Source organism: Centroberyx affinis, unplaced genomic scaffold (assembly GCF_046629955.1).
Source record: "Centroberyx affinis isolate AG114_WGS23_722 - 3 ecotype Tasmania unplaced genomic scaffold, CSIRO-AGI_Caff_v1 ptg002636l_1, whole genome shotgun sequence".
Taxonomy (NCBI): domain Eukaryota; kingdom Metazoa; phylum Chordata; class Actinopteri; order Beryciformes; family Berycidae; genus Centroberyx; species Centroberyx affinis.
The window spans coordinates 162,501-173,233 of NW_027280829.1; the positions used below are offsets into that span (position 1 = coordinate 162,501).

The window sequence follows — 10,733 nt, forward strand, 5'->3', positions numbered from 1 at the left end:
GTGTCTCCTGTCTGATCGTCCCGTGTCTCCTGTCTGCAGCTGCAGGGGTACAGCGAGCAGCCGGTCAGCCTGCTGGTGTTCATCGGCACGGCGGACGACCGCTACATCCGGCCTCACCCCTTCTACCAGGTCCACCGGGTGACGGGCAAGACGGTGAGCACCGCCTGCCAGGAGAGGCTTCTGGGAAACACCAAGGTCCTGGAGATCCCTCTGCTCCCGGAAAACAACATGGCCGCCAGGTGACACACGCTTCACTACCGCTCCAGGCTTCAGTGTCAGGACTGATCTGGGACTGATACTGTGCTTTTATTAAGACTGGATCTGGTCCAGTCAGCATTCTTCACCTCTCATATGATGTGATGCAGTATTATTGATTACATATTTATTGTAGAATAGATCAATACTACACTAGTTGTCTATGGGAAGACCTGAACCTGAACTGATTCAAATGTGCATGAATATATTATTAGTTGTAGTAGTAACAGTAGTATCAGTAATAGTAGTAGTAGTAGTAGTAGTAGTAATAGTAGTAACAGAAGTAGTAGTAGCAGTAGTAGTAGTAGTAACAGTAGTAGTGGTATTAGCAGTAGTAGTAGTAACAGTAATAGTAGTACTAACAGTAGTAGTAGTAGTAACAGTAGTAGTAGTAGTAGTAGTAACAGTAGTACTAGTAACAGTAGTAGTAGTAGTAATAGTAGTAACAGAAGTAGTAGTAGCAGTAGTAGTAGTAACAGTAGTAGTAGTAGTGGTAGTAGTAGTACTAACAGTAGTAGTAGTAGTAGTAACAGTAGTAGTAGTAGTACTAACAGTAGTAGTAGTAGCAGTAGTAGTAGTAGTGGTGGTGGTAGTGGTAGTAGTAACAGTTGTAGTAGTAGTAGTAGTAACAGTAGTAGTTGTACTAACAGTAGTAGTAGTAGTAGTAATAGTAGTAGCAGTAGTAGTAACAGTAGTAGTAGTACTAACAGTAGTAGTAGTAGTAGTAGTAGTAGCAGCAGTAGTGGTAGTAGCAGTAGTAGTAGTAGTACTAACAGTAGTAGTAGTAACAGTAGTGGTAGTAGCAGTAGCAGTAGTAGCAGTAGTAGTAGTAGTACTAACAGTAGTAGTACTAACAGTAGTTGTACTAACAGTAGTAGTAGTAACAGTAGCAGTAGTAGTAGGGTTGGGCGATGTCTGCCAAATTGGCATATGACGATGACATCGTTGTACGGGGGGGGGGGATTTTATAGACGAACAACAAAAGATCTTCCATATGTCCGTAATGAAACGGATATATACTTTCTTTTATACTTTTTGCATGTATGTAGCCTATGTTGGATATTAATTACTATTTCTTCCCTATAGCCTACTTTTCCTCCCTATAGCCTATGCTTAAGCAACCTCATTAAGCAGATCATCTGATTATGAAAAAATATTTTAAATACTAGTCATAGTGCTGTAACGGCATAACTGCAGCACTTTGCTTCATGTTTGGTAGGTGCAGTCCGACTCCTACCTTTTTGAAATTTCTGTTCCCAGAGAGAACGGGAGAGTAGTCCTTGTGTCTGTCCTCTCTGTTCATTTCAATTCATTTTCAATGAGAGCTGTCTGTTGTCCGGGCAACGCCGGGCAGTGCAACCCAGTTTAATTTTTTCTTAACGGATTCATCACCGCAAATCAGAGGCGTTTTTTTTTAAATAGCGTTTATGTTCCAAAACAACCCAACGGACAGAAATCTATCCGTTAGTATTTCTGTCTGTTTTTTGACGGATCAGAGTGGCCGGAGTTCACTCTGTAGGTGAGTTTGAATCCTCAGTTTTGAGGCTACAAATAAAGACTCACCCCCTGATTTACTAAGGCAGGCGAAAACCAGGTAAACTTAAAAATACATTTTATGTCTGGCCTAAATTAAAACATGCTTTCACTGGGCGGCAAATAGTGTGATTAAATAAGCTGTTTTTCCTTTAGTAAATCAGGTGCAAGGAGCTATTATAATAATTAGAATAAACAGCCTCTCTATCTGGGGCTTTAAATCACGATGTTGCGATGTAGAGGCTCAGGGGTCGATGACTGTCGGCCATCGGCGATGGACGATGGCATCGTCCATCGGACCAACCCTAAGTAGTAGTAGTAGTAGTAGTAGTAACAGTAGTAGTAGTAGTAGTAGTAACAGTAGTAGTAGTAGTAGTAGTAGTAGTTAATTGTCTTCCTCTCCATCTCTCTCTCAGTATCGACTGTGCCGGCATCCTGAAGCTGCGGAACGCCGACATCGAGCTGAAGAAGGGCGAGACGGACATCGGGCGTAAGAACACCCGGGTGCGGGTGGTGTTCCGGGTCGGCGTGCCGCAGCCGGGCGGCCGGCTGCTGTGTCTGCAGGCCGCTTCTGTTCCCGTCGAGTGCTGTGAGTCACCTGATGCTTCCGTACTTCACCTGTACAGTCCTCTGTCTGACTCTGACCCAGAGTCACTGGTTTCTCTGTAACGATGTGATCCTGAACGACCCGAGGAGTAAAGCTTCCTCTCTGTTGCAGCCCAGCGCTCGGCCCAGGAGCTTCCCCAGGTGGAGAGCTTCAGCCCGGCCGGCTGCTGCGTGTCCGGAGGAGAGGAGATGACCATCACCGGATCCAACATCTCCACACAGTCCAGGGTCATCTTCATGGAGAAAGGGCCCGGTAAGATTACTTTAAATTAGTTTAGATCACATTACATACGTTTACATGAGATTAGATTGGATAAGATGAAACATGAACTATCCCTGTGGGGGAACTGGGTTGCAGAATAGTGACAGGATCAGGCTGCAGAGCCTCTGTAGGGGAGAGGAAACCCAGTCTCATCCTGCCTGAACACCTGCCTCACTTATGTTTTGGAAGCAGTTCATAAAGAATATCTTCACCGACATGTTTTGTGTGACTGATGTCTCCTCAGATGGAAGATCACAGTGGGAAGTCGATGTTAAAATTGTGCCAGAGAAAAGCAGCGGAGTAAGTATCTGGATTATGGATCATGTGCATCACTGTAGCTCCTCACCCTCATCATTCTCTCAATAGAGGAAGTGAATGCACAGAAAACCTGTTCACATGTTGTTGAGCTGCACCATAGAAATCTTCTCTGTGTTTTGTTCCTGCAGTCCAGCGTTGTGGTGGAGATTCCTCCGTATTACAATAAGAAGACGACCTGTCCGGTCCAGGTCCAGTTCTACATTTCAAACGGGAAGAGAAGAAGAAGTCTGAGCCACAGCTTCACCTTCCTGACCGGACCCAGACTCCTCCCCCCCGCCGCCGGAGCGCCGCTGGTCAAGCAGGAGCACTGGGAACCGGACTACATCCCCCATAATGCATCTGTCTTCTGCCCAGCCTCCAGCCAGCGAGCCCTCTGTCCGGACACGGCTTATTACGATCCCTACGGACTCCCGGTGCATTGTGGTCCTCCCTCCCAGAACCTCCCTCTCCTCCTCCAGCAGCAGCTCCCCTCTCCCAGCCTCCACTCCTCCCTGCTGGACTCGAACCGCCAACCAGAACAACACAGGCTGATCTTCCAGCTGGACTCTCAGGAGCCTGAGCTGTTTTCATCACCTCCTCAGATCTCCTCAGTCTCTCCAAGAACCTCCCCGATCCCCCTTCAGACCTCCTTAATCTTTCCTCACGCCTCCACACTCCCACATCAGTCCTCCTCAATTCCTCCTCAGACCTCGTTGATGGCTCCTCAGACCTCCTCGATGGCTCCTCAGACCTCCTCGATGGCTCCTCAGACCTCGTTGATGGCTCCTCAGACCTCCTCGATGGCTCCTCAGACCTCCTCGATGGCTCCTCAGACCTCCTTGATGGCTTCTCAGACCTCCACAATCCCACATCAGACTTCCTCGATGCCTCCTCAGACCTCCTTGGTCCCTCCTCAGACCTTCTCGATGCCTCCTCAGACCTCCTTGGTCCCTCCTCAGACCTTCTCGATGCCTCCTCAGACCTCAATGGCTCCTCAGATCTCCTCATTCCCTCCTCACACCTCCACAATCACACATCAGACCTCCTCAATTCCTCCTCGGACCTCCTCCATGCCTCCTCAGACCTCCTGTGGTGGACCTGGGAGGGAGCAGATCTCCTCTGGTGGGCCTGGGAGGGAGCAGATCTCTGGTGGGCCTGGGAGGGAGAAGATCTCTGGTGGACCTGGGAGGGAGCAGATCTCTGGTGGACCTGGAAGGGTGCAGATCTCCTGTGGTGGACCTGGCGGGGAACAGATCTCCTCCTTGGGCTCCAGCAGAGCCTTCCTGACCTCTGACCCCCAGCAGCAGGCTGGGGAGGCTCTGAGCATCAAGCAGGAGGAGGAGGAGGAGCCGAGCCTTCAAGAGATCACCCTGGATGACCGTAAGAAGTTTTTAGAAATTTAAATTTAAAAAAATATATATTTACGATTTTTTAGTGTTTCTCATGAAGTAGCAGTAGTAGTAGCTGTAGTAGTAGTAGTAGTAGTAGTAGCAGTAGTAGTAGTAGCAGTAGTAGTAGCAGTAGTAGTAGTAGTAGTAGTCGTAGCAGTAGTAGTAGTAGTAGTAGTAGTAGTAGTAGTAGCAGCAGCAGTAGTAGTAGTAGTAGTAGTAGCAGTAGTAGTAGCAGTAGCAGTAGCAGCAGTAGTAGTAGTAGTAGTAGTAGTAGTAGCAGTAGTAGTAGTAGCAGTAGTAGTAGCAGTAGTAGTAGTAGCAGTAGTAGTAGCAGTAGTAGTAGTAGTAGTAGTATCCACAAACATTCTGAATCCTCTCAGAGAGTCTTCTCTCAGCCTGAAATTCCTTAGTCACTCCTGAGTCCCAGCTCAGGAGTGATTTAGGAAAGTTCTCAGAGCGACTCTGAGCAGGAATGGACAATAACTTTTATCTTAGTGATCATCAAAAATAAAATAAAAATAGAGCTCATTGGACAAAATCTTTGAAAAACATACGAACCGTACTTTTTAATACTTGTACGCTCCTCAGGTTGGCACATTCTGCCTTTATTTGGGTGAATGCAGTAATGTTATTATACTTTACTAATTTGATGTTAAGATTTGGTGAAAATGGCTCAAGACTTTAGTATTAGTATAATTTATAGACTATATTGGCAAGCTTATATGAATAGGATTTTTGAACAAGAGTATATTGCAGATGATGTGGACGTGTGTCCATCAGCGATCAGACAGAGAAAACTCTCTGTGTCCACAGCTGCTGTTCTGCTGCAGAGCGACCGGACAGAGACTCAGACAGACCGCTTCACTATCTGAGTCTGAAGGAGCTGAGACTGTTTGTGTGATTATTCTACTGTGTGGTTACATAAACCCAAATCATCACTGCTGCACAGTTTGCCTGTTGCTAAATATCTTAACATGGTGATAACTTTAATAATAATAATAATGATAATAATAATAATAGCATTAATGCGTCTTTTCTGCGTCTTTCAGCCAGTTCCTCCTCTCCTTAAGAAACTCCTCAGCTCCTCAGTCCTCCTCTCTGCTCTGAACAGTTTTCCACCTTAGGAGCTCTCTTAAGGGCTAAGATGCTTTGTGAATAGCTTTTATCTTTATTAGGATTTAGTCTTACTTTTAAGGGGAAATTCTTAGAAAACGTAATCTCTCTCAGAGTTTTCTCAGAATTTCACCGCTAGGACCAACTCTTAGTACGAGGAAGCTTTGTGGATACGGCCCCAGGTCTCCAGCTGTTATTTGTTCTAGCTGCTAAAACAGAGACAGAGACTCCGCTCAGTTAGTGCTGTGACTCTCCAGTCTGTCTGCGGGACAGGAGAGGAGGATCCTGTCCTGGTTGTAATCTGGATCTCAGGTTCCTGTCCTGGTTGTAATCTGGATCTCAGGATATTCTCAGTGTTCCCACTGTCTCACCAGCTGTGGAAACTTTGAATTCTTCATGACTGCATGATGTGATGCAGGACTGACTTTACAGAACTGGCTTCCTGCTGAAGCTCCTCTTCTTCTCTGGTCTTGTTAGAGGTCAGGAGCTCTGCTCTGATCTGATCTGAGCACAGTTTCAGTCTGTCACCTCTGTTTGTCCAGACAGTGGTGGACCAGTGTCCTGTCACCACACACACACACACACACACACACACACACACATACACACACACACACACACACACACACACACACACACACAGTCTCTGTCTGCATGGCTGCTGGCCTCGCCTTGTGTGTGTATGTGCATGTGTGTACACACTAACACTCTGTGATCTTGGTTATTTATATGGTGTGTGTGTGTGTGTGTGTGTGTGTGTGTGTGTGTGTGTGTGTGTGTGTGTGTGTGAATCCCCTGTGTCTCTCTGATGTGGCTTAATTATAGCGGGGGGGCAGCAGCTGCCTCACTCTGACCCTCAGCTGCTGAGGGTTCGACCTGCTGAACATCCAGCAGACTCACACACTGATGATGATGTCACGTGATGTCACGTGATGCTCTTTGAAGAAATAAGACACACTGTTAAAGATTTTCACTGGTTTACAGCTAAACCAGACAAACACCTCAGCTGCTGTGAAATCACTGACTCTAATAATAACACTATTAATGTTACTATTAATAATACTACTGCTACTACCATTACTACTACTGCTGCAAATATTACTACTATAACTATTAGTGCTGCTACTACTACTACCACTGCTACTACCACTGCTACTACTACTACTACTAGTACTACTTCTACTACTGCTACAGCTAGTGAACTCACTGGTGTTATTTTAGTTTTAGTTTATTATTGTTTATCATTAGTAAGTTTTAAGTTTTAAATTAGTTTTTAGTTTTAATATTCATTATTAGTTGAGTTGTATGACTTTATTAATTTAGTATCATCTAACTATAAAGCAAGGAATCTCTGTGTCTGTGTCCTTCTCATATCTGGGGAACGTTCATCTGATCTACTTCACACTGTGTTGCTGGGGACCGGAGGACGTGCCGTGTCAGATCGGACACACGACACGTTCAATATTAATAAACTTTGAATAAACAGGCGAGCGGCGGGCTCTGCACTAGTTATCAGACGGCGGAGGTGCAGAGGTGCAGCCGGCGCTCTGGGTTTCCTGCAGCAGTCTCAGGTTTCACAGCAGAGTTATGAATAGACTGAACACAGATGGAGCCGCTTGTTGCTCTGATCCAGTCCAACAAACATCCAGACCGATTCCAAATTAGTTCACACTACTACTGCCCATTAGAACTATAACTACCAGTAATAATAGTCACAATAATTTCTCCCCTCCGATTACTGCCCAGCCTGTACAGCACATCTGTCTCCTCGGGCTGAGTCGGGTATCGGAGGCAAAGCGGAACATCTTCAGTCTCACTCACTTAAAGCAAAACCCAGCTGGACTCAGTCTGGCTGCTGTGTGTCAGACTTCAGGCTTTATGAGGAAAATTCATAACAGACCACATGCAGGATCAGACTGATGGAGGTTACAGGAGGAAGAGGTTCAGTCTGTGGTCTGTGGCTGACTGCTGCCTCTCCTGGCTGTGAGGGGAACTGCAGTTTGTCTCAGACTGTAAACCACTTTTAGTTTTCTGTGTTCAGGCTCTGGCAGCTCAGTCCCAGTGCTTCATTCATTTGAGCTCCAGAATTTGGGAAAAAAAAGTTGTCTGAACAGTTTGTTACCGTATTTCCTCTAATATTGTCCCGGGCCTTTATTTCCCTCAGCTCAGAGGGTCCCAGGCCTTTATTGGAAGCAGGCTTATATTAGAGACAGGCCTTTATTTCTAATTCCCTCTGTTTGATAAGTATATCTGCTCATATTTTAGTACGAAGCCTCCTTGTTTTCTGATCTGCTTCTGTTGCAATGCATTAATGCATTAGCAAAAATCTTACTTAAGTACAGTAATGAAGTAATGGTTTAAATTGTAGCTGTGCTGGTCTGATCTGTATTCTGTGTCTCGTTGCAGTGAATGAGATCATCGACAGAGACATCGGCGGTGTGAGCCAGTCCGACCGGTTCGACCAGTTCCAGCTGGACTGGGAGCAGAAGTCCGGTGACGCCTCGCCGTTCTGCGGCGGCCTGCAGTAGATCCTCCGCCTCCTGCAGGAAGCCGCCCGCCGTGCTTCTGCTTCTTCTTCTTCTGCTGGAAAAATTTACCTGCAATCGCTTTTGCAAGGCGATCTCCAAGTGCCTCGAACCGAACCGGCAGCCTGACGGGCTTCAAGTCCCATTCTTCATGTTCTTTATTCAGCTCAGGAGTTCCGGTCGACTCGAACCTCACTGACAAACCAAAGACCTTCTGACTTCATGAACTGTCTCAGGAACTAAAACCACATCGCTGTGTAAAGACCCGGAGGCTCGACTCGAGCTCTGAGTGAATTTAACACAATCCGTCCAAACCGGTCTGTAAAGTCGTTAGAGGCTGAAGCCGCCCAGACATGAGGAAATGTTGCTGTTATTTATTGGCTGACTAAGAATCTATTTTTGATACTCTGGATCTGCTCCAGTCAAAACAAAGTGCTTCAGCTCATCATTTACATTTTCTAGCTTGGTTTTATTCTCTGTACAGTTTCCATTTCTCTGCCTGAGCAGCACTGCTGTGTTGGTGTGAACTGTCAAAACATATCATGAGGTTGAAGTTTAAATAAAATAAATCCAAAGAAAATGTGTCCTGTAATGAACTGAAAATACACTGGAACTCTTTATAGAAGATACGTCTATTTAGAATATAATGCAGGTGCCTTAGAACAGGAGAAGAGACCGGATTAAAAAAACTCCAGAAGATGTTCAGTGTTGCCGAGCTGCAGGCTGTTAAAATATTAAAATCCTTTATTCTCCTGATCGACCAACAGAAGAATCATGTTAAGGCATCAAATGTTTTTTATCCAGACAGACTTCCAATGAAGTCAGCAGTAAAATCAGCTTCAAGTCCCAGATCACCAACATTACACTCATCACCTCATTACAGCAGTAAGGAGGTCAAAGGTCAGGGTAACATTAGCTGCTGGAACAGAATAGAGAGACTGAGAATGTCCTTAAAACTAAAGATCTTTAAAAATCAAGACAGTTTTTTAAACCTGATGTGATGAACTGTGAGGATTCACCTGGGAGCAGGATGGACCCAGACAACCAACGATCTCTATAATCATAATAATAAAGTTTATTTATAAAGCACTTATCGAAAACAGAGATACAATGGGCTTTACAGCTGGACAGCTGGGTTTCTCCTGACTGAACCTCCAACACAAGAGAACAGTTTTCCTTCTCCTCTGTATCAGAAGTCTCTCCTGCTCTGATGGATGAACAGTCAGAGTCTGTTGAGTCACTTGAACAGCAGCTGGTCCGGGTCGGACTGCAGGAAGGTGAACTCCTCCAGAGGAGAGCGGGTCCCGGCCGGCCAGCAGCTCCTCCTGCAGGTGTAGACCAGCACCGTCCCGAACTCCAGCTCCGGCTCCGCGCTGCTCCCTCTGCCCCGCAGCAGGCTGACCAGAGCGGGCATCAGCTGCAGCTCGAAGCCCCTGGAGGCTCCGCAGCGGCCGCAGACCGGAACCATCTGGGCCATGTTGGACGGCGGCTCGGACACGAAGAGCGGCGCGCCGGCCCAGCGGTAGCGCAGGATCTGCTCCGGACACACCGAGATCCTCTTCATGAACCGGGAGAACACCAGGTCTCCGTGCCGGGCCCGGCTCTTCTCGTACCTCTCCTCCCCGCCGCCGCCCTCCTCCCCCCCGGCCTCCAGCTGTCCCACCGCCACCCCCTCCCTCCTCTCGTACTCCCTCAGCAGCTGCTGCGCGTGCTCCAGCTCCAGCCCGCCGGCGCCCCCACCCAGGTCCGACTCCTCCACCACGCTGATGAAGAACGGGCGGAACACGGGAGCGTCCTGCTCGGTTCCTCCCAGCCGGAGATCCTGCAGCCTGGAGCAGACTTCCTCCTGCCCGTCCGCGGGCCGCTCTGCCTCCTCCTCGGCCTGGATCTCAGTCTTCAAACCTCCTCCTCCTCCTCCTCCTCCTCTTCCTCCTTCACCTTCACCCTCCTCCTCCTCCTCCTCCTCCCCCTCCATGCCCCAGTCATCAGCTCCATCGCACCAGTCTGTAGCGGGCAGAGGAGGCTCCTCGGCCGGCCTGCTGGGTGCCGTCGGCTCGGCCTCCAGCCCCTGGGAGCGGAACACCCTCCAGCTCTCCGCCCTCCCGCCGCAGGCCGCGCTGCGGCACGCGAGCAGGTGCAGGTTGCGGTGGTACGGGGAGTCCTGCAGCGGGCAGTACACCTGCACCACCTGGGCCAGAGCGGAGCCGCACGCGCCGCAGCGGGGAGGCTGCCAGGTCAGGACCGGCAGCAGGTCCGGCACACCGCCGACCTTGTTGGTCAGATACGACGACTGATATTTCTTATCGATCTCTCCGTCACATAAACCGATCAGAGTCGGCTCCTGGGCGCGTGCGGCCATCTTTCACATGTTGACAACACCGGCCGGAAGTGACCTCCAGTGGCTGCGGTGCGTCACCGTCACATGACCGCACGGAGGATGGAAACTTCAGCTGTAAACAAAATAAACGGCTGTAAAAACAGTTTAAGCGAGCGATGTGATCACCGAAAATAACCAAATATATAAAAATAAATAAAGTAATATGACGGTTAAAATAAGAATAACTTTGTACTTCCCACTCATGAGAAACACAGACGGAGAAAAGTTCCGCTTAAGAAGTTCCGGGTCTTCAGTGGCGCAAGAGACGCGTCAAGCTACAGAGGAGAGCAAGGATACAAGTTCCGGTTAAGCGATCTCGCCTTCAAAATAAAACCAACAACTTTATGTGTAATATGTGAAAATAAAAATATATA

At 47.7% G+C, this 10,733-nt stretch overlaps 2 protein-coding genes across 2 annotated transcripts in view; one reads left to right on the plus strand and one right to left on the minus strand.

Moving 5' to 3' along the window:
* The window catches only part of LOC139657190 (nuclear factor of activated T-cells, cytoplasmic 3-like), a 19,093-nt gene extending 11,108 nt beyond the window's left edge, over positions 1-7,985 (plus strand). The window contains 6 exon segments of the mRNA XM_071534948.1: positions 40-239; positions 2,205-2,377; positions 2,507-2,647; positions 2,901-2,956; positions 3,103-4,333; positions 7,864-7,985. Of these exon segments, the coding sequence (XP_071391049.1) occupies positions 40-239; positions 2,205-2,377; positions 2,507-2,647; positions 2,901-2,956; positions 3,103-4,333; positions 7,864-7,985 (1,923 nt within the window).
* Positions 7,986-9,214: 1,229 nt separating this feature from the next.
* pdcd2l (programmed cell death 2-like) lies at positions 9,215-10,416 on the minus strand. Its single transcript, XM_071534943.1, has one exon. The coding sequence runs from the start codon at positions 10,339-10,341 to the stop codon at positions 9,220-9,222; it is 1,122 nt and encodes a 373-aa protein (XP_071391044.1). The 5' UTR covers positions 10,342-10,416; the 3' UTR covers positions 9,215-9,219.
* Positions 10,417-10,733: the final 317 nt, after the last annotated feature.